Source organism: Sphaeramia orbicularis, chromosome 3 (assembly GCF_902148855.1).
Source record: "Sphaeramia orbicularis chromosome 3, fSphaOr1.1, whole genome shotgun sequence".
Lineage (NCBI taxonomy): Eukaryota > Metazoa > Chordata > Actinopteri > Kurtiformes > Apogonidae > Sphaeramia > Sphaeramia orbicularis.
The window spans coordinates 53,271,993-53,296,810 of record NC_043959.1 but is presented as its reverse complement, the minus strand read 5'-3'; the positions used below and the strand labels follow the sequence as shown (position 1 = coordinate 53,296,810).

Here is a 24,818-nt window from a genome sequence, read left to right as displayed (position 1 = left end):
TTAGCCACAATGACAAAACATGTGTAACATAATGAATGTTCACAGATTTTACAAGGAAGTTTACACACGCTTTAGAAGGTGTTATTATATGTCGACAGAAATCCACAAACTGGAAGTAAACCCAATTACTGTGTTAAATCACATCTGTCTGCATGTTGAAGTGGGAAAAATGCATCAGGCTCGATTGATCTTACTGCTGCTTTGCCATCTGGATCTCCTCTCTATCACCCAAATCATCCACTTTCAACTATTTCCACTGGGGCTTGAGACCCAAATTAAATATGTCCAAACAAGATGACACAGATAATTCCCACAATCACTCCAACCATATGTTACTGCGTTTGGAAACCGCTAAAAGATTTTCTAACTTTCACATAACTTCCAGAGTTGGAAAGTTGTGTGACAGTAATGGACAGATAAATATAGGCTTCAGCTTGTACCATGAGGCAGGAAGGTAAAGCTAAAATGCCCTGAACAAAATCATGCATTTCCTGAAGTTCATAATTTTCTGGTGCACTTGCCAATCTGATGTCAAAACTGCCATTGAATAGCAGCCTGTAATTTCTGACACATAACAGCAGTGTAGGTGTTAATAAATGCACTTTTATGGATAAGACAATGTGCAGAGTGCTTCTATGACTCTAAAGCAACTGCATGGTGGGTAGAAAATAAGAAGGAACTCATTTTCTTGCTAAAGCCATTCAAAGAGGTATTTATTACTTTGTACCAACACAGTGTTGCAGCAGGCTACATCGTACATAACATTTAGTTGGTTTTAAACCCCAAAAGGGAAGAATAGTGTTTTTTCCTTTTATCCCACAAACATCTTTTGCTGAATTTCCCCACAGATGATAAGTACCAGAGGCCTTTTATTATGCACAATGAGAAAATTGCACCTGCAAAGTTGTCTCCTGCAAAACCAGTTAGCATAAATGACATGCTATTTCTAAGGTGAACATATTAAAAGGTAATATTTCAAATTGTGGAGCAATGAGCACCAACTTAGATCATGTCAAGTATGTAAAACAGAATCAATACTGCCTTAAAAAAGCACTGAAATGCACACTTAAAGGTGAGGTGCGAGATGTTTTCCTGGAGCATTTTTTACTACGTATATTGCTTAAAATCCCTTTCACACCCCAATTACAACCAATTAATTAAATGCTCTAACACACAAAAAACAAAACAAACAAACAAACAAACAAAAAAATTAGTAACCTGTGGAATGGACAGGACTGAAAAAACACCATCCTATCATTTTGAGCACCCAATCCAAATGATTGAACAGTGATATATTTATCAAACTCAACTGTCAAGTTCACCAGCGAACTGTTTAGTCACTAACACAAATCACTAGGAAATGTAACGTTAGCCAGATAGGTATGAACTGGGGCTGTTCTGTAAGAGCGGGGGTGTTGGAGGAGACTGAATTAGGTATGCATGGACTGGGGCCAGAGCCGGGAGCGAATTGTTGCTGTGCAGCGCTCGTGAACCCAAAAAAACAAGGAACGGGTTTGGACTTTTGAATTGAGTATTTTCAAAATATAGCTTGCTCAAACCATTTTTCTAAGATCTCCTACCCCACCTACAACTGCTGCTACTAATGGAAAAAATAGGACCAATGGCTCTGTAGCTTACCGGCCAAATTAAAAGCTTTGGGAAATGTATCCATATGCCATTTATTATCACCCAGTTATGTGTATTTATTATATTACAGAAATAGCCCATGTTTTGGTCATATTCCAATCAGATCTGTAAAAAAATTCAAATTCCAACTTGATATCATTGATACTGACTTATTGTATCAATCCACTTCCTATCTCTTATAATGGGAAAATTCTTCAAAGTCACACCAAATGCAGAATGAGATCCGGAGCTAAATAATTTCAATACCTTGTGTTGACATCATCATACAGAAGCTGTATACCAAGTTTGATGTCAGTCAGAACTGTAGTTTGGGAGGAAAAGACAATTGAATTTTTTTCCCCATAAGAGCCCATGTTAAATTTTCCGTAAGTTCCTGGATCCAGAAGAAGATCTTGATCAGCATGTGGACATTATGTTTTAGTCATCTCCCCATCAGGGCTGGACTGTAGAAATTCACACTTGATATTATTTATATTTACAGAGTTATTGCATTGATCCACTTCCTATCTCTTATAATGGGGAAATTTTTCAAAGTCGCACCAAATCCAGAATCAGATCCGGATCCAAATAATTTCACTAACTTTTGTTGACATCATCATAAAGAAGCTGTATACCAAGTTTGAAGTCAATTGGAATTGTAGTTTGGGAGAAGAAGACGATTGAAATTTTTGTAACAGACGACGACTGACGACGACAGATGCCGCTGCCGAAGGCCACATGACGACAATAGCTTACAGCCTATCGGCCGGTAAGCTAAAAATGACAAAAGCGTGAAAGAAATAAAATGAACTATATTTTATATTTCATTATTATGCATACACTGACAGGAATTAATTAAGGAAAGTCATATGAAAAAGTGAGATTAGAAGAAGATGTAGTTTGGTCGAGCTCTTCATGCAAAGCTCTCTAAAGCAATGGGACCCAGATAGCAGAGGACCCTGGTGTGAGGAAGAAGAACCCACTGGAACATGTCAGGCACATAAGGGATTAAATATTCATTGATGTACTCAGGGGGCAGTCACGTTCACATCTAAAAAATGATCATTTAAATGTTAAAATTGATTCTAAAGCACGCAGGGAGCCTGTGTAATGAACCTAAAATTGGTCTTTGGTTGAAATTAGTGAGGAGTCTGAAAGTGAAATAAATTACGTGAAATCTGCAAAGAGTCTGTTTGCTTTAGGAGCAGTAGCCTGGATGTGATGGAGGCATGAGTGATGGTTTCCATGGGTAAAACAGTTCTGAATGGCTTTCTTAATAGGCTGAAATCAGGTTTATGATCTATACAAGGTAAAGAGTTTCTGCAACAAATGTTAGTTGTTTTTTTTTTTCCTGCACAGATCATAAACCTGTGAATATAAAAATGACTCATTTAACCCATAAAGACCCAAATAACGACTGATGACCAAAAGCATCTACTAATAATGGTTATTACCTGTTGATCCATTAATCCTATCAATCCATGTAAATAATTGGTGTAAAATGCAGTTTGTCATCTTTTCATGGTCATCAGATATGACCCATTTGGATGTTCAGAGGCTCTGTAGTTACTGTGGAAACACCATCATCTTCTACAACATTGATTCACCAGTAAAACCCATGGAGTTGAATCAATGATGGTGAATGGAGATGCTTGGTTTTTGTCAGTTAATGATATATTTTACTGAAAAAGTCAGTTTTTCTTCAGTTTTCTCTGTTTGTGATATAATAACCCTCAACTTTAATCTAAGCTTTAATGAACATCTACATGATCACTGAATTAAATATAGGAAAAAAAACAGATTTTCAGTGAAAAAATGCAAAATAAGGAAGATAATATTACAATAAATTGAGTTAAATCACTTACGAAAGGTGAAATACTGAGAAAAATTCATTTGGGAATGGGCACAAAAGTAGCACTGGGTCTTTATGGGTTAAGTTAAGAAATGTTTGCTTGTGTTTATAGGCCAGCTTTGACCTGTCAAATATGTCAGCGACATCAACATATGATCCAGTGGCTATTCTTTGAACAGTACAATGATGTCTCTAAATGATCTCAGTCTCTAAAGTTTGACTGAGACCATTTATGGTCATAAATTAAATCACTTGTTCTGATAATGTTTGTTCAAGAGCTTCGTCAGGATAACATGATCTGGGGAGGGTTTTCTCAGAAGCATCTGGGCTATTGCAGGCTCTAGCTTATGAAATTAACTGGACTGAAATAAAAGTACTAACAAGCTTCAGAATGTGTTTACAATGTTTCTGTGTTTGTGTCAAAAACATCAAGAACAGACTGTATGCCTCCTGTTTGTGATGCACGTTTGACTTGGGATGCCCAGTAAACTATTGATACTCCATCATTAGTAGGGATGGGAATCAAGAACCGGTTCTTTTTGAGAACCGGATCCCAGTAGCTTGATTCCTTGGAATCGTTTGCCTGCCTCCTTAACAATTCTGCTTATTGATTCCGCCTTCGTTGCGCATGCGCGATGACGTCATGTGTACGCTACATTGTTTTGGTCAGAATGTAGCCAACATGGCATTGAGGCAGAAACGGTCTAAAAAGACGACACCAGGTCCACTTGTAACACTTGCAAAGTTTCCATTTCTTCAAAAGGGTGGAATCCCTCCAATATGCTCAAACATTTGTCCACACAGCATCAAGGTTATAATAGTTTTGGATTTTTCATTATAGTTTTATTTAGTTTTCACTTTTTTTTCTCTAATTCAGTTACTTTCAATTCGTTTTTAGAGCAGGTTTGCTCGTTTTTATTAGTTCTCGTTATTTTCCAAATGCTTAGTTTTAGTTTAGTTTCTTTATATCTTTTATCTTCTTCACCGTTGAATTCAAATAAATCCCAGACAGGACTCTGCTGCTTTCTCCCAACTTATTCTCCATGTTTCCAGGTAGAGTGGGGACCAGAAGACGACTAAACGACAAGTGACAAGAAGTGACGGACCGTTAAATATCATATGGTGCCAGCAGCTAAAATTGCTTGAGGGAAATAAATCGATTTTATATCAGTCTGACATTGACAAAGACGAAAACAAAAGGAATTGTATCCAGAATTTTTATACGTTTTAGTTAGTTTTGTAAACACACAATACAGTTTCAGTTAGTTATCGTTTTTTCTTTACATTATAGTTTTTATTTATTTCAGTTAATGAAAATGTTTTTACAATTCTAGTTTTCGTCATTTCGTTAGTTTTCGCTAACGATAATAACCTTGCACAGCATGTGATTCATTTGATTCGCTACCTAGCAGCACTTGTGAATCTAGTGGCAGAGTGAACACTAGGCCGTCATCCGGGTCCAGTTCCGGTTCCGGTGTGGGCAACAAACATCGTACCCCCTCAAATACAAGTTTCCGAAGGTGGGGGAAAGGAAATGAGGTGCACAACAACGGGAGATGGGCAGAATCAAACCAGTTCCACGTAGTGGAAATGCGGCAATAGAGGAATTAGTAAAGCATCTTTAGTTTCACTTTCACTGTACATACCCCCCCCCCCCCCCCCCCCCCCAAACCAGGCCCGGCATCATCTGCTCTTCTTATTTGTACATACTGTATATGTAAAATTTTCTGTGCAGAGATGGAAATATAAAAGACAGTTAATGCAAACACACCCGTTTGTACTCTTTTATTCCCTCACCCAATGACAATCGATAAGAGAATCGATGAGAAATTGGATCGATAAGCAAAATTGGTAATGGAATCAGAATCGTGAAATTCTTATCGATTCCCATCCCTAACATCAGTGTCAACAATCTGGCAGAATAAAGTCATGCTGTTGTGTTGGCTGCAAAGATGTAAAGATGTAAGTTGAAGAACATCAGGGAACAAGGATTAGAGATCAGTGAAGGCTTGGATACGTGAGTGAGCTCTGGAGAGACTAGAGTTGGAGACATGTTTCCCAGTCTAAGGCGCACTCCTGTGTTGAGCAGGTATGGAGAGGAGGGAGTCATAATGTTCCCTGTGTCATTCTCCATTTCGACACCGGCCACAGGATCTTATGGGATGGCTGTGTTTTTCTTTTCTACCTTTTGACTGTTAAAAGGCTCACGTTGTCAAGAGATGTCTGGCAGAGTCTGAGACAGCTCTTTTTACCAGACTTTCAGAGCTGAAGGACATGCACATGTAATCAGGAAAGGAGACAGAATGGGAAGTTTGAACTCAGAAAGCCAAGGAATCAACTTTTCAGACAACAGTAGCTAAGAAAATGTGGTGATAAATGTGATGGCATCTACTGTTTCCACTTAAAAAAATAGGGTTTACAGCTTGAAAGTGGAATGCTTTTTACACATCTATCACACTGTTAATTCACAACATTACCCACTGAATTCTCTCAAGCAATGAATCTCCATTAAACAGTCAAACAACATCAAATACACTTTAAACTCCAATAGTCACGTGACCTGTTACACTCAACGTACACGACTTACATGCTGAAACACTCACGGGTCTTTTTATAAACCAGTTTTTCTCCAAACTGACATCTTGTTTCTCCACCTGGATTAATGTTAACTCAGTTTCTTATGCATTAATGCTTTAATAAGCATTTCTGCAATTTCAGAACACTACAGTGCAACCAGGTTGGAGACTCTGGTGGTAAATGTCAAAGGTAAGTGAGCAGTTGAGCGAGGTTTATGGCCACTCGCTCCAGTCATGCATGGGCTCTATTAAAGCCTTCCCTCATACCTGTGTTCTATATAGTTTCATGCCTCTATCATGCGTGAAGCCTGCAACCAGTTTTCCAAACACAATTTACACCAAAGACATATGTAATCTGTATGTGAAATTAGAACATAATAGATTCAGCCATATAACTTGTTTCTGAATCCTATTTTTATTTATTTGTGTTATATTAATAGTATAGATTGTGGCATAGTCATAGGGAACCGTAAATATGGCGGAGAACACTCACTCTAACCACTCTTATCATCTATATAGCACACAATGTAAATTAATTTGATGGTAAGTTTGGAATGTTAGAACTAGAAAATGAAAATAACCACACATTTAGCATTACACCATACACACCTGTGCATGTACAAGCATTGCTGTGTGTGTTACATACCTGTTTAGACCCTCAGATACACAATGAAATGTACAGAAGAACCATAACCCATAAAGACCCAAACCTCCACCAGCGACCAAAACCATCTACTGATCTAAAATGTTTAATAACTTCTGATCCACTAATCTTATCAATACATGTAAATAATTGGTGTAAAATACAGTTTGTCATCTTTTCACGGTCATCAGATATGACCCATTTGGACGTTCAGAGGCTCCATAGTTACCGTGGAAACACTGTCATCTTCTAAAACATTGATTCACCAGTAAAACCCATGGAGTTGGATCAATGACAGTGGATGGAGACACTTGATTTATGTTCAGTAAATGACAGATTTGCTGAAAAAGTCAGTTTTCTCTGTTTCCGATATAATAACCTTCCAATTTAATCTAAGCTTTAATGAACATCTACATGATCAGTGAATTAAATATAGGAAAATACCTGATTTTTAATGAAAAAAACGCACTTGTTTTTATGTCGAGTTATTAATATCTTTGCTGAAAAAGTCACTTTTTCTTGAGTTTTCTCTGTAATTGATATAATAACCCTTACCTTTACTCTAAGCTTTAATTAACATCTACATTATCAGTAAATTAAATATAGAAAAAAAAAAGATTTACACTAAAAAAAATGGGCATAAATCACATAAGAGAGGGTAAATATAAGGAAAAATTCATTTGGGAACTGCCACAAAAAAAGCACTGGGTCTTTCTGGGATAATGTTGGAATAAAATATTTGTACCTCTTCTCATGAAACAATTGTTGCATCCAATCCACTTATACTTTCTTTTGGAAAACCCGTGATGAAGTTTGATTAACTGTGCAAATACATTAAGTTGAAATAAAATATTTTTTGTCTCTTCTCATGAAATGATTGTGACAATATCATTTATTCTAAGATAAAGTGTAAATGGGACTTAGTATGTAATCACTGTTCCTAATCAAAGGTGATAGCTGATGTTTATAAATAGGAAAAAAACAGGAATGTGTCTGAAAATAAAATTATTTCAACTATATGTGCAAAAATGTTGATGTGTAAACTTTGTATGAATGTTAGAATGTCAAATGTTACTGTTAGGTATTTACTTGCTGATTATCAGATAATTCACAAGTAAAGTTATCAGGCCAACGGATGCTCTGTGTGAGTGTTTATTATAGGGGCTGAATCTGGACTGAGCTTACATCAAATCCTCTGAGTTTCTTGTTCTCGTTATGTAAAGCAGCGCCGCTAGTTCTTAATCCACATCCTTTTTCTCACACAGAAAAAAACTATTTCATACTTAACTCACAAAAAGAACACATGACAGCATCCATATTCACACATATGGCATGCACAGGTCATACAGTCATGAGTAAATTACCACAGTAACAGCACGCCCGTTGCAAAGTCATTAATACCTCAATAGTAAAATCATTTATTATAACATCATTTTACATTTTCTGTTCAACAGCACGCTCTGATCTTTTGCATAGCCTTATCTTTTCAGTTTAATTTAAAACAGGTTTTGTTTTTAAAAAAGGATTAAAGATAATTGACGACACTCGCCCACATCCATTTGGACCACAAATAAAATGAAATTCATTCCTGTTTTTAAAATTGCAGGCTCTGGCCCTGTTCCTCATTATTCAGCAAATGGTCAAACACATATTAATAAAAAAAAATTATCAGTTGCTAAATATGTGGTCAATAATTACATAGTAATGTATTATTTGGCACAGATGTAGAAGAGGAAACAGCCAAAGTGAACTAATGAAGAGCTGAAGGCAATAGGTACCCATATCAGATTTAGGAGATATAACACTTAAAAAAATCATCAAGTACAGAACACAGTGTTTTTCAGCCTTGGAGTCGGGACCCCACGCCGGGTTGCCTGGAATTCAAATGGGGTCACCTGAAATTTCAAGTAATTGATTAAAAAAATAATATTAATAAAAATACTAATAAAAAATATATGGTGAGTTGATAGAGACATGACAAACTGTGAAGCTGAAACTGTAGCACTGTGGTTCTGTTTATCTGTCAAATGTTCATTGTGGTCAGTTTCAGATGCTGCAGCTCTTTCATAATTCATAGTTTGAGTTATTGTTTGTTCAGTATTAATTGTCATCCTTGTAAATCCAAGTTGGACTGACTGTACATATCCTGACCAAGGAAAATAAAATTCTCACTTTGTGCAGTAATCTACACCTGGCTTTTCTGCCTCCATCCATAATAATATACATTATTTGGATTAAATGTCATCTAAAATTAACATTTATTTGCAACATAGTATAGCAAACTATTACATGATCAAAAACAAATTAATTTTAGCAAAAAAAAAAAAGTCTCTGTTTTGAATGTTTGGGGTCGCCAGAAATTAGTGATGATAAAATGGGGTCACGAGCCAAAAAAGGCTGAGAACCACTGATGAAACATCTTCAATCCTACTGTACCCATTGTATGAAAGCTACTTCTGGGAAAGAATGAACAAGCATCTCTTCAGCTGATACTAGCTTTGAGCTCAAGATGCCCCAGTTATTCACTAGTAAACACTGCTTCTCGGAAATACCCTTGGCCTTGTGCCATGTGCAACATTTTCATTTATAATCTTCTCCCTCCTCCTCAGTTTTTATATACAGCATTACCAAAGACGGCAAAGAACATCACGGTCCACTGAAGAGTCATTTCCTGTTTCTGTGTCACATGGACTTGTCTACTGTCCCCTTCATCTTAGGAAACCAATGACAGATCCTTTCCCATTGACTCCAGTGGGCGAAAAAAGATATGATCACAGAATACGACCGATTCCTTCACCCTACAGTCACTGAACTCCAGAAAAAAAGTCTCAAATCTCCTGAACATTCCAACAGAGAGATCAGGAAAAAAAAAAAAAAGATTTTGTTTGAAGTCCGCCAGTGTTTTAGAAATACACTTTTGCCAGATCTGTCAACAAAAATCTGGACTTAAATAATGCAAGAAGAAGCAGGAAAATAACACAAATTATAATTCTGATAAGATGTGCTGTTAGAGCATCAGTATTCCATTCATATCATATGCATCTATTTTCAGCCATCTACACAATGTTCTAAACTGCACCCACATAGGAGAAATTAAATCTAGTATTACATATGTTTAACACAGTGTGCTATTCATTTCTTATTCTGTGACTCAATTATACAAGATATTATCAATCTAAAAAAACAAAAAACAAAAAAAAACCCCATGGATTCAGCATAGCAGGTAATATAAAATCTTCCCGAAAACATAAAATTTTTAAGATCAGTCTTGTAGATGTAGAATTGATTGTGAATGACATAGCTGACTTTCAGTTCCTTTACTTTCACCAGCACTTCCTTCCAGTACATCTCATATTTTTGGGGTTTTAACAATTTAATAATAAAAAAGGAAACATCACAAAACACTTAAAGGTCATGACAATTGAGATTTAGCAATTCGATTATGCATCCACCTTAATTATTGAAACGTATCGATATCAATATCAATATTGGCGATACTGGCCCTGTATTTACTTGATATCGGATTGATACCAAAGTAAGGAGTATCGCACACCACTACCATGAAGTAACGGTACTAATGTAAGTAATGATGTTCAAAGTGATATGTCTATGTTGACAGGTGTCTGGATCAGCACTTATGTTGAGCTAATATTCTAAAATACATGTTCCTTTCACCTTACATGTGTTTTTCTCGCATTTTTTATATAAACTATTTGGATTTTTTTTTTTTTTTTTTTACTTTTTTTTGCTGCTTATGGGTAAAGAACCAAATATGGTAACTTCAGTAACCTTGATTTTTTTCATGACAATAAAAAATGTTGAAAAATTTCACAAAATTAATAAAGTCTTGTTATGTCCTCCTATAACACACTAAGGTTGAAATTTTGAATTTCCCAGTATTTCCATGAGAGAACTATAAAGGGTTAAATGGCGCAACTACAACAACACCTTGGAAAACAATGGCATCATATCTTCATTCTGATTGCCAATGATGATAATATGTACAGTGCAGTTGGGGATATTTTATGTCCAGCAGCTGGAAACACCAAGGATAGACTAAAACTCTGAACTGACTGACCAATCACTACACAAAGACTAATGCCACTGTGGAATTTTTTTTATTTTTTCTTCTCGTAAACACTTCCTTAGTAAAGCATAAGGACAGGTTAAAGGCTCCCACTTGTGCTTTGGATTCTTCAGGCTATCTGGTGCATGACTCAGTTCTACACACAACAGCTGGTGGTCTGAAGAGCCCTGAGGTAGAGCCCCAGGGTGTGAGATGACCAGCCCACTCATTTACTGGCAGCTTACCCAGGGGACAGGGAACAGCAGGGTTCTGGGAGCACAAGATGAGGCTGGCTTCCTTTCAGATTCTAGCACCCTCCAGGAGCCAAAGAACAAGGACGTGCTGTGCCAGGAAGCATCATAATGGCAGATGTTTCAATTGACATTTGATGAAATTCAAACTCCCAAAAGATGTAAACACTGGACATGGACTTGTCACCCCATTCATCTCAATGAGTCTTTCTAAAAACCTCTCTTCTAACAATCCTTGATTTAATGAAACTGCCAATAGAGGCTGGAGATATTCTTGTCAAGCCTCATTGACATTGTTACACAGACAGGACTTGAAACCAGTCCTTTTTCTGCCATTAAGGTTATATGAGCTTGTCACATTTGTCATGACAGCAAGACTCCCTGGAGATGCGGGGCCCCCCTACAAGTCAATGAGGTGAACCCAGTGAGCCTAGATAGCTTTTCCTGCAAGACTGCTCTGCACTCCCATCAGACAAAAGGATAGGTGATTTAAATGAACTGTTGTTTTACCCCCCGCTGTACTTCTTTAGCTCTACATGACTTCTGATGTAGCTTTGCAACACTCGTACAGTCAACACTTTTTTATTACAAGTCAGTTTTAATGAATACAATCCTCCTACACATGCAGAAACAACCAGTGAAAGGACTATTTTGTTCAGTAAATAGAATATCTTAAAGTGTCTTTCAACAGGAAAATATGTTTGCTTCCTCTTTCTTGTATACCGCAATCAAAGTTCAAAATAGGTCTTTTTTTTACTTACACAGAAGTTAATCATTTTCATTATAAATTGCACTTAGACTAATACAATTATGGATTTTGCAAAACACTAAGTGGCAGAAACGGAGTGTAAAGTAAAAAGGAAATGAAGCAACATGAGGTGCATGAACACAGAGCAGACCTCTGACACATGCACGAGTGTCATTATATCCCCAAGGCATTTCACTGCAAAACCTATTATTTAATGTTCTAATTAAAGCCCAGAAATCTGACCTGGGGGTTAAGATCAGCCCTCTACATTTTTGCATTAACATAAAAATAATAATGATCTCCAATTAGTCTCTCCACCTCAAAGCCACAAACGAGATCACACTAAACTGGGTCATGAACTCATGTAATCACTATTAATTTCCTAATTTACTACGGGGACAACATGCTTTCCTTGCATGTCTTGTTAGTTAACAACTTCCACACTTTGAAAATACAATTTGTGACTAATGTGTATCGAAAGACGGCACAGTGCTTTGCAATTGTTTTCTTGGTTGGTGAGCTGTTTTCATCAACTGTATTCATCAGAGATTTATACATGCAGTTTTGAAGCCATGAAGAGGCGTGATAACAGTGTACTGATTGCACTTTTTAGGGAAATGTTGAAAGTCAAGTGCAGTTTTTCAAGTTCAAGTTCATTTGTAGAGCACGATTATCATATGGAGCAATTTATAGTTGATTTTTTTTTTTTTAACAGAGTTGGAAATACAAATGTCAGAGCACATTACAAGCAAAACACACCCACACACAGGAGCAGCCAGTGAAATTATTTATTGGTGGGGCGCAGTATGTAAGTCAGTTTTTTGGTGCATTGTAATTATCCTCGTATCACCACTAGGACATGCCAACGCACATGCATCACTATTTTAATATAGTAATTACCCCCCCCCCCCCCCAAAGGGGAGGTAAGGGGTATTGTTTTTGTCTAATGACGTTCATTTTGTTCATTTTGAACAAAAGAAAAAAAGGAAGGTATTGTTTTTGGCTTGGTTTGTTTGTTTGTTTGTTTACACTCTAGCAGCAAAACCATTGGTTGAATTCATACCAAATTTGGTTCATAGATTGCCAGTGACCCAGAATAGATCTGATTACATTTTGGGAAAAGTAGGTTAAAGTTCACATTTTTTAAAATCTTTTTTCTACTTTTTTCTTTTTTTTTTAAATCTTTTTTTCTACTCCCATTTACTTATAATGAGTGAAATTTCAAATGTCTATAAAAATATCAATTTTGTTTCAATTTACTTCAAACTTGCCACATATATAGAGGCAATTAATACGCTGACATCAGCACACACATAGACATGATGACATCAGCTGGATCGATGCCAATATAAGTTACAATATGTGAGAGGGGCAGGCTTTGTTGTGCCTGGAACCACTTGTTATTTATTTATTTATTTATTTAAAAGCCCATGTGTTTATTTAAATGGAAAATTACCACCGCTGCTGCCAGGCTTTAAACCCCAGTCTCCCAAATCAAAGTCAGTAACATTACCTATTGATCAGTGAAGGTGCTGAAATTGGTCGTATTACCTACTAAGTATCCACTGATGAATATATTAATATATAATGGACATACGTAATTTTGTCTTGGACATTTTAAAAATACCTCACAAAATAAAAAGTGTTCACCCCTGGTTTAGATGATCTTGTGTGAAGTTGCATTTCTGAGGAAGGTCTTGATTCTTTTTGGGATGTGGCGTTTACCCCTGTGGGAGGTGCTTGGGTGCAAATTTTTGTGCCCTGAGGCTTTCCTATTGGAGGAACTACTGCACATCCACCATTTATGACAAGAGTCTACTATGGTAAACAGAGAGCCTCAGGTGCACATTTTTATGCCCCAAACAGGACATACGTGACTTGACTGCTCACTAAACGACCAAAAGCATTTTTAAACTACACTTGAATGCTGATTATACACAACACTTATGGGCTGTATCATGTATAACTCATTTATTTAAATATTAACGTTTTTGTAAAATTATTTTTTTTGATTCCTATCATCTTCTTCTTCATGAGAGACAGGTAGGGTAGCACCCCAGCGCCCTCTATTGACAAGCCACCACTGCCCACACATCACATGTATACATGTATTCAAACACTGAATTAAATTAAATAAAATGTCTTTAATTAGTTGGTTTTTTTTTTCAAAAAGAAGACAGTCTTAGCTTCAGATAAGCGTTTGGGAAAAAAAAAAATCACTGAAAGCTCTGTCACTAGGTGTGAATTGTTCTGGGAATTTGTAGGAGATGGCAATCTTGACACAAGAGATTCGCAAGGTTGATACACCGGGAGCATGTCAGACATGTAATCTGGGGCCGAACTATTCAGCGCTTTGTTAACCAAGTGTAGGACGTTCAAGACAGTCTTCTAATGAGCGCGTAACCGGTGGAGTAGTTTGAGAACTCCAGTAAAACTTTGTTAATCTAGCTCATTTATTTGAGATAAAAGTAACAGAGGAACACAAAGCTTTACACAGTCTTAATCTAACAGAAGCACATTGCATTTTTTTTTTTTGCCTTCAAATACTCAATCCTGCCACCATTTCAGAGAAAAACACTGTATAAATGTGCTATTAAAGGGAACAAAAACATCTCTGTTAGGCATTATGGAGTGTGTTACATGAATTCAATAACCAAGATCCTGATTGTTTTTGAGCTATAACTGTGTCCATACATTTTACACACAAATCAGTCACCATTATACTCACAATGAACATGTATTTTTTTTAATGAATGTAGATGTAGACAGCTTCCAAACCTAGAGTGAAGCAAATGATCTGTACATGTCCAATAGCTGATTTCAATTTATGTTGCAATAACTTGGTTACAACAAGGAAATGAAGTCTATAAACTAGGAATCAAGGTTTTTTTTTTTTTTTTTTTTTTTTTTTATTAATGTAGATACTGAAATCTTTCAAAACCTGCAGTATTTTTTTTTTTCTCGGCACCATGGGAAAAAAATGAAAATATTGCGATGATGCACAGAGCAGCTTAGATACAGGTCATGTAGTTTATTTTATAATCAGCAAGAGGCACCAGAGGTTGGAGGATGGCATATCCTTTGGATATTGAAATATTGTACTTGGTCCTGATGTTAGCTTAGTTTAAGTGGAGTAGTTCCTTGGGTAGCTTAGCAGGAGAATACTGAATGGTATTCTAGTTCTGCTCCCGGAACAAAAACTTGACAAATGGCATGACAGACAACACAGACGGGTGGCGAACAAAACAGCAAATGGCAGAACTTCAACATTTAACTGATAAACTGTAATAACTTTAGTGAAAAATATTATGCTTTATGCTAGAAACAGTATGATGGACAGACTTGATGACTGATATATCCCAAGCCCCTTATATGTGAAGTAGATAATAATAATAATAATAATAATAATAATAATAATAATAATAATAATAATAATAATAATAATAATTGGGCGACACGGTGGTGCAGTGGTTAGCACTCGTGCCTCACAGCAAGAAGGTCCTGGGTTCGATTCCAACACCAGTCGACGGGGGGTGGGACCTTTCTGTGTGGAGTTTGCATGTTCTCCCGGTGTCTGCGTGGGTTCTCTCCGGGTACTCCGGCTTCCTCCCACAATCCAAAAACATGCACTAATAGGTTAATTGGTTAATCTAAATTGCCCATAGGTGTGAATGTGAGAGTGACTGTTTGTCTCTGTACGTCAGCCCTGCGATGAACTGGTGACTTGTCCAGGGTGTACCCCGCCTTCGCCCCTATGTAGCTGGGATAGGCTCCAAGCGACCCCCGTGACCCTAGTGAGGATAAAGCGGGTTCAGAAAATGAATGAATGAATAATAATAATAATAATAATAATAATAATAATAATAATAATAATAATAATGCTTCAGCCTTTGAAGTCGTATTAAATTATCCCTCCCCTTTTGTCAAACAATGCTGTGTTTAGCATAGGCTACCTTGATTTCACACTGAACTAGATTCTGTTTGGATTAACTTGTAGACCTGCCTATGAATCAACTTATCCAAAATCAGAAACTACACCAGTGTTTGATTGAACTGCACTAAACAGGTTTGGTGAAAGTTAATACTTCCTCAGCAACGCACCTCATGGCCTCACTTGAAAGTTTACCTTCTGTTTTTCATTGATTGCTTTTATAGATCCAAAGGAGCTTTTAAGGTGTTACAGTATTCAAATATTAAAATTTCCTTCTTCAATAATTCAGATACAAAAGCATGACTATATTTAGAGTGGAGACTGAATGATCACAGGCTTTGGGTTAGCCACTGATGTACTGCTGGGACTTTGCTCATACTTGCATGTTGGAGCATCTGCACTATTGATTTTGATACATCAAAGCCCCCCCGTGGTTAAACTACAGTGAAAACAGGCTTGAAGACCTTTCAGTGGTAGAAACTGATGTTTCTTCAACAACAACATTGCTGTCACATCCAATGTTGACATCGCTGTCTGCGTTTGTTGACAGCATCAGATGTTTCCATGACAATTTTGGCACACCATGTTTATCTGTGCTTAACGCTTGTTTACATGCACATCTCTGAGGGGCAGCTTATTTAGTAAATTACCTCAGCCATGTGTACTTGTCTGTGTCAGGAAAACAAAAATAAAAAGTCCCTTGTGTGAAATGTATTTGCATCCTTGACACCTCGATATGAAATACCCATGGGTTTTTCCATGGCACACTGAGGTTCTCAACTCGCCGAGTCTTATCATTGATGTTAAGCTTGGGACTTCTATTCAGAGACTACCCTCCAGAGGCAAAAATGCTCTATGGGCAAAAGGAAAGACCATGCAATAAACATCAGAACAGCTTTAGTTCTCTAACATACATACAGTAATGGTACCCTGTTGGCCAGAGGGCAAAAACAGAAGTGATTAGTATTGTGTAGTAAACAGTATCTTAAACATAGCTTTAGGTCAATCCCTGGGGTCCTCTTTCACAGACATTAGTGGGCAGGCTGTCTAATAATTGTAAACAACCCCTCGCTCCAACCCACTATTATTCCTTCAAGTCAACAGTTACTTGACAGCGTGACCCCCACTTCTCTCTACTACATTTCCATACTACCCCTACCCGCTTACAGAGGGAAGATATTTTCCTAGTACAGAAATACTGCATGTGACTTTTAGCACATACAGCAGCTTTCCTTTTCATAAGACAAGCAAAATGCTTTTTGCAGAAATAAGTATAAAGTGGAGCATGTAATGATGCTTCTGTGCAACACACACAGCCGGTCAGACCACTAATCCCTCAAGTTCGGATGGATTACATCCTATCTGACTCTATGCTCATATCCCAGAGCTCCTCTCTCATCTCACAAAGTTACCACTCATGTCATGATAGTATCACATGGTCAGTCAAGGATGCTCCCCGTGCCCATATACCTTCTTTACTGAGTAAATGTGTATATTTTCTTGCTCATTTCGTGTGCTGTCTCATCCCTCTTCATACTAATCCCTAAACACACAATCTCATCCTTCCTTTAACTTTTTGCTGTTATTTTCTAGTTCCTCTCAAGGCTCAAGAGAGTAGAGATCCTTAATCCCCTCTCTATTACTGATTTAGGCCAGCAGTTGATTGAAAACTGGAAAAAGTGCTGCAGCAGTCTCCTACACTAGCCGGAGGCTTTTCACACTATTCAGAAAACACCATACATGGTGCTGAGAAAGGCTTCCAGGAAGCTTGCAGACCATATGCATTTCAGGCATGAATGCTTACAGAGGGCTGACACATTCTCATTCACCAAGTCTGACAAAGGTAGAAAAACAACAGCAGGAAGATTCACAATCAAGCTCATTTGGATGATCCAATGCACGTATTGTGTCTTTCCCAACGAAAAAGAAAAACTCTTTGTCATTTCCTACCCTAATGGAGATGCAAAGCAAAGAAAGACCTGCAAACTGAAGTTAAACTGCTGCACACACACATGGACAGATATGCACACACAGAACCTAATCTCCCTCACATCTCATTAACTGTTCTCTCTGAAGATGTATACAGGCTGGCAAGAGACTTATTTCCAATTTGGCAGAGCCAAGAGCATCTTAATGGGTTCTGGAAAAAAAAAAGAAAACGCCCCACTGAATTTTTATATGGATATTTGCAAGGCTAGGGCTTTTAGAGTGGTATTCCCACACTTTCACTCGAGGTCTCACGTCATTCCATTATTAAGTGATTAGGCATCTGGTAGTGAATGCATCTTAAATTACTCCCAAATTTATTTTGCATACCTACCCTACATAGACACTGGATTAAAAATAGAGGAGTAAAAAAAAAAAAAAAAAATGGAATGTTGATTGCATACTTTTATGACACCACGCTGAGATGCGACACCAAAAGGTTGAGCATTACTAGAGTATCATCACATTTTCAGTGCTATATCATGTCGCTGAATATTCCTGACAGAAGAGATGAGACAGACTGTGTGCCGGTGCAGAATACTGCTAAATACCTTCACTGCTGACATGCAATGAGTCCATTCCTGCAATGGACTCTGAAGGGAAAACAGCACCAGAAAAAACAAAACAAAAAAAAAACACTTTTACCTTTTAGTCACAAATCACACTGAATCATTGTCCACTTCAACAAATTAAACCTGAAGCCTTAAATCATCACACAAAATATGAAACACAAAAGCCAATGTTTTAATAGATGAAGACAGATATGTTTTTGTTGTTGATAGCATTGATATCAAGTATATCTTACCACAAAGGAGTTTTAGATTTCAAATTTAAAATAAATTAGGTTATTTTATGCTGACAATATTAACTGCGTGGTATACTAAAAGTTCACAAGGGCCCTCACATTCACTTAAGTACAAACAGTAAATATCGGGTATCTGGTTGTGTTTATGGGAATTGGGGAACTGCCTGCATCTCACAACCTGCAAACAGTCGAACACAGCGGAGCGAGTTGTAGCATCAGGAATTCACAGGAGGAAAAATTATGCTGTATTGTGTAACATCTAATAACTGCTCTGTTAAGAGAAATCAAATAATATTCTTTAAAGTTGCTATGCATGAACCCCAAAGGTAATTGTTATTCTTGAGAAAGGAAATATAAGACGCGGGCACTGCATTAATAAAAAGTGCAGCACATCAAGTGATTTTGTTTCAAAGCTGGAGCAAAGAGTTGAGTCCACCCCAGAGAATCCCAGCTGCACTGTGTAAGTAGATGTTGATATTAACAGCAAAGCCTCAGAGCAAGAGCTTCATGGCAAGGCCTGACTGAAGCATTCAAGAGCCTTTGTGCTTGTGAACAAAGGGCTGACAATCATGCAGCATCGTGTGTGTGTGTGTGTGTGTGTGTGTGTGTGTGTGTGTGTGTGTGACACCATAACTAATACCTGACACATGAACAGAGGTGATCTTAACGATGACTTTTTTTTTTCTTTCAGCTGACTGCTGTGCAACACACCATGCAATGGTATACTGACAACAGGAGCAGGGGAATCACAGACCCAGCCTAGTGTAGTGTAATGAAGTTGTCCAGCAGCCAGTTTCAGACATTTCTCAGATTCACCCCACATAGAGTATTTCTACACCACCACTCTGTCCTACCCACCTGCTCTTTGTAAAGAATTCTGGCAGCCTTCCAGGGAACATCTTACTGTATGAAAACTCGTCTTAGGCCAGTCAGATTTTTCTCACTGGTCTCTGCCTCCCACTACTCATACACTGTAAGTCGACGGAGGCACTCCACAGTCCTCCGGCAAAAAGAGAAAGTAGCACTCTTTTAATCAATGGTGTGGGGAGTTTGGTTGACCTCTGTCCAAGTTGGCTAATAATGCCAATTATTTCATGTCAGCATCAATGCCAAACACTTATTTCAGCACCAGAATAAAGCTCCAAATATATGTGATGACAATTTGCAAAGCACACCGGTGAATGTGAAAAAAAGTTTTACTGCTGAGCAAGCATTGCATCTTTTCACGGTGAAAACACACAGACAAATTTAAGTGTCTCTGAAGCAGCAGGGGACTGTTGACAAGCTTTTACAAGTGAAGTATTTGTAGTTGTGAACAGGGATATTATTAGCCTAGCAACACAGGTGCTGTAAAATAAGCATATTGAGGAGTTTAAGTATCTTTGCAAACTTTAGATATAATATGCAATTCTGTGTTGCAGAAATTCAATTCATATAAAACTAAATTTCAAACCAAATTTTAAATGTAATGTAATAAACACTTTCTAATTTTGCAAGGAATATAAATTTGTCACTAAAGCATCTAGTGTTTTGTGTTTTTTCTTCATTATAGTGGATAGTGAATATTCTATTCAACATCCAGGTCTTTGGCACCACAGACTGGAATTCAAATTTCAGCTCCTGCAGGTTTTTTGTTTTCTTGGTGTATGCAATATAAAAAAAAGTACTTTGGTAAGGGTTACGAATAGATTCTGTTGAAATATTAATAAATGTATCATGAGTTATTTTTCACCACACCTTTACAGACTTTTTCAGTAATAAGCCAAACCTAACCAAGGACATTCAGTGCCTAAATCACTTCAAAAACACTGATACCAAAACCAGGTGATGTTGAAAACTGAATCAAAAGAATGGCATACATTATCTGTGAACAATCTACATCCAGGAAAAATATATTTGCCACTTGGGAATAATGGAAGTTAACAATATTTCATTTTTGTGTTGAAACCTATCATCATGTATGCATAATAATATTTCCAGTCATCCTGGTGTCATTACTTTTCTTTGGAGCCTCTATAAGTAAGTGATCCAGTGGTCCACCTCTAAATCTTATCTTTGTTGATAGAATCTTGTGTTGAATAGATGCTTTGGTGTCCTTCGTGCTAGGCTTTGACTGATAGCTCACTGCTGTGTCAGACTTCCACAGCTTCTTTTTATCGAACAACTTGTATTTTTTCCTGTCAGACAGCTGGAGCATAGTTGTGGTTAGTAAGTGTCACTGACAAGGTCTTCAAATTATTTCAACCAAGTACTTGATGAAGTTTTACTGAGTCAGCGAGTGCTAACATCAGCTCATCCATGACCATTTGCAGACAGCCTTGACCTGAACTACATCCCTTTTGTCCTAAATATCATCATTTCTGACTCCAAAAAGACCAACATGACAATGACACACAAACTACTGTGTTCAAAATGGCCACGGGGTGATGTCACAGCTCCTCCGTCCACTAATTATACAGTCTATATTTCATGATACTCAGACACATAGATACACTGCTGAAATATTAGTCTATGTAAAGGGACTGAGCAAAAAAAAATGTGAAAATGATGAAGAAAATGAAGTAACTTATTCTGATGATTTCACCATCAAACACTCATATTTATGTAAATTACAAGTCTTTTTTTTTTTTTCTTTTAGAGAAATATCTGAATTCAATTAATTTTGGTTGCATGCAATTTAACATTAATTAAACTTAATGTCTGGATTTGATAATAAAGTCTATGGTATTTGCATATGCAAAACAAACATCTGTATAAACATATCTGTATTTGTCACCTCTTGAATAATGTAACTCAGATTCTCTGTGGCAGGGAACTGTCAAAATAATTAGCTTATGCAAACTGGAGCTTACAACCTCAAGTAGCCACCTCTGCATAAGTATTAAACCTGTGTGTTTTGTATCCAGAGGCACAGCAGTAGCATGACATAGCAGATGATGGAGGGATGAGCGCTAACTCCGCTCGTGCAGCTCACCACACATTTGTATTAGCATAGCTAATTAGGCATAATTGAGTACGTTCTACTATGCCATCTCCTGAGGCCTATATCTAACCTCTGTTGTATTTATGCAAAGGTTATTTGGAGACAACAAAATCCAATTACACATTGTGAACACACTGTACATGAATTGTGAATAGGATGTGATCACAGCTTGAGAAACAGTCAGTTCTATTACTCCTGTCAAACGTCAAGAACATGTTCTTCTGAAATGAAATCCCCTAAACAGTTGAGGAATGTTAATACGAGACAAAATTCTGAAACTTGAAATGATTAAATAAATGTGTTTCCAAGTTAAAAAAACTGTAGTTATCTGACTCAAAATAAATTCTTGATGTGTGCTTGGAATCTGGACTGTAGTAGTATGCCAAGAAAAACTGTGGGAAAACTTCAGTTTTTATGAACTGTCAAATGGATCAAAAACACTCCATAATATTGTGTCAAGGAAAAAAAATGATATAACATAATAAAATCAATTCAATAACCCAAACAGGAAAAATTGTGAAATCATCCATGTTCAAGTTACCACACTGGAAATATTGTGCAACACTAAATCATTCTTTCCACATGAGGAAAAGAGCAGGACAGTGTGTGAAGCACTGCTCCATCCCACCAGAAGACACTTATGTCTATTTTACCTCATGTATTTGTGTCATATAAGAAATTAGAAAATATAAACAATACTAACACTTTCAACAATTTGCAATTGAAGGTCATGATGAAAAATTTTGCAGATTCCTTATTAGTCTGAAAACTTCCAACAACATAACTATAAAAGATAAACTTGGTAAAAGACAGAAATAAATGCTGATTATAGAACATATATGCAGATATAGTGGAAGTCTCTTGTATGCAACACAAAGAAAATAGAGCAGACTTCCATTTACACACAATTCAATCAAGAATAAGACTATCATATCCCCATCTAGCCAAAACCATGTTAAAACCAATAAGGTGGCTGTGATTATTACAGGCTGACACTGCCAATTACCAATACAGTATCTCTATTTTGTCTGTAAGAGCAGTTGAGGGATTAACTTCAGGCCTTCTCTGGTTCTCCTCTTCCCTCTCATGAAGCAGACTATGTTTACTGACTAATCTCCTTTGCTGCTTTGACCATAAATGTGATTACCACCACACAAGAGATAATAAAACCCCATATCTCTGCTCTACCAAAGAGCATGAATTAAAACCTAAGCTCCAGCCGTGAGGAATATCGAAGAAAAAAAAAAAAAGAAAAAAAAAAAAAAAAACATAGCAAAGGGAGTACTTGGGACTGGGTTCATACAGCCCCCTACTGGTAAACAGCATTCACTATTTAACCAAATACAACACAACATGCTCCATGATCTTCTGTTGAATATGAGCAACAGGTACAAGCTGCTGGGTTTGACGAGGATCTTTTTGGTGCAAAGACAGTTTTTTTTTTACAGACTGTTTTCTACATCTGTGACCTCAGATTTATGTGACATCCAATACATTATATACTGATGTGCTACATATGATTCTGGAATTGCTTTTATGATCTTGGATGTGCTCATTTAACCTGTGGGTGAAGTCACCTCCCTCACAGTGAGTGGCAAAACAGCCAAAACAGGTGAAGTGGGTTTGTGAGTCATCTGATCAAATTTGGGTGTTATTTGAACCAGACTACACCCAATGTTTTATGAGTAAAAAGTCAAATCTAACTATGTGTTAAACATATAGAGAGAAAAAGTGTGTGATTCTATGAATTCTATGAAAACAAATATTACTGTTGCTGCTAATATTGATCTGAAATCCAGCGTCTGGGATCTATTTCATGTTTTTAAATAAATAAAAGCAGCATATATTTCATCTCAGATCAGGTTGAGGATGGACTTTTTACATCCCAGAGGTTTAGATGTGTAAGATTACTTTAACACCACAGCATCAAAATACTTTATTGCACTGCTTTATTGTGGACACTTGCACAATTTGGAGAGTCAAGCCCACGGCGAACAACAGTATGGTTTCACACAGACTTTTTTTTTTTTTTTTTTGATGGGTTGCTTCAATAAAAACGGGAGGTGACAGCAGTTGGAAATAGAGTGTGTATTAAATGCTCAGAGGTCTGGAGGAGAATGCACAGTTCAGGTACCGTCGTAATTGTTAGATTCGGACAAAAACAAGACATGACACGTGCTGATGGGGATGAAAACGTGGGCAGTGATTTGTCGGTATCGCCTACCTGATATTTCCTGATGAGGTACATTGACAAGGCTGAATCCTTTTGCGTTATAAGCTTGTCTAACCTCGCTACAGCTCCGCGCTTTGCTTTCACCACCGAATGACAGGGACAGCACCGACAGAGTACATAAGGCGACTTGCAGTCTCCACATCGCATACATCAGTGAAATCCTTGATAATAGATAGTTCACCTTCCGTCAGATACAAAAAAAAATAAGAATAAAAACAAATCCAAGAGGCTGGTGGAAGGGTTTTCTCCAGTGAAGCAAGAATGTCAGATGTCCATAATAAACAAACAAAAATTAAAAATAAAAAATAAAAAAAACACTCCTCACTTTAGATTGTGGTGCGTCCGCCTCATTGCAAAAGATTCGTCTGTCATCCCCCATGAAAAGAAAAAAAAAAAAAAGAAGAGTCCAATTGCAAATCCGTTGCTAGACACACTTGCTACCTGGTGCTTTAAACGCCGATAACTTCTCCAGCTCCACACAGCAGCCTCTGCGTTTGTGTCAGTGTGAGGCAGGCGGAATGCAAACGGAGACACACGCCGCACAACGAGCAGAGCGCACAAGGGCAGGGCAAAACACGGAGTGGAGTGGCTGCGACTTCAGCAGCTCTCATCCAGGAGCGCATACTGTCCTCTGGTTGCTTCGTCGGTAATGCGCACCTTGGCGCATTAGTGTGCAAACACATGTTGGAGGCGCAGAGGAGGGGGGGAAGGTCTGGAGGTCGCCTCAAGAGTGGAGTGGTGTGGAGCTTTTGTGTTTGCACATGGACTAGACACACAAAAGCTGATTTATTTCTTTATTCTTCACTTCAAAGTAAACCCCATGTCAATGCACACACACACACACACACACACACACACACAAAAAAAAACCTCAGGGAGCCTTTAAAGTTCCTATGCAAGTAATATGATAAAGGCGAACAAATGAGCCCAGAATAGGACACACAATACACTGTCTCACCAGCTGTCAAAATTGGAGCCCAGAAGCTTTTTGACACACAGGGAAGATGAAACACACACACACACAAACACACACACAGTTTTGTTTTGTTTTTGTTATTTATTAGTGAGAGTTAACAAGACAATAAGGACAGAAAAACAACAACAACAACAACAACAAC

At 37.4% G+C, this 24,818-nt stretch overlaps 1 protein-coding gene across 2 annotated transcripts in view; it reads right to left on the bottom strand.

Moving 5' to 3' along the window:
• Nucleotides 1-24,317, bottom strand: part of LOC115414915 (glypican-6-like) — a 201,354-nt gene extending 177,037 nt beyond the window's left edge. The window contains exon 1 of one of the 2 annotated variants that reach the window (XM_030128286.1): nucleotides 23,692-24,317. In XM_030128286.1, the coding sequence (XP_029984146.1) occupies nucleotides 23,692-23,851 (160 nt within the window). In that variant the 5' untranslated portion in view covers nucleotides 23,852-24,317. The remainder of the gene's footprint in view (nucleotides 1-23,691) is intronic. The other variant, XM_030128281.1, reaches the window with a different exon arrangement.
• Nucleotides 24,318-24,818: the final 501 nt, after the last annotated feature.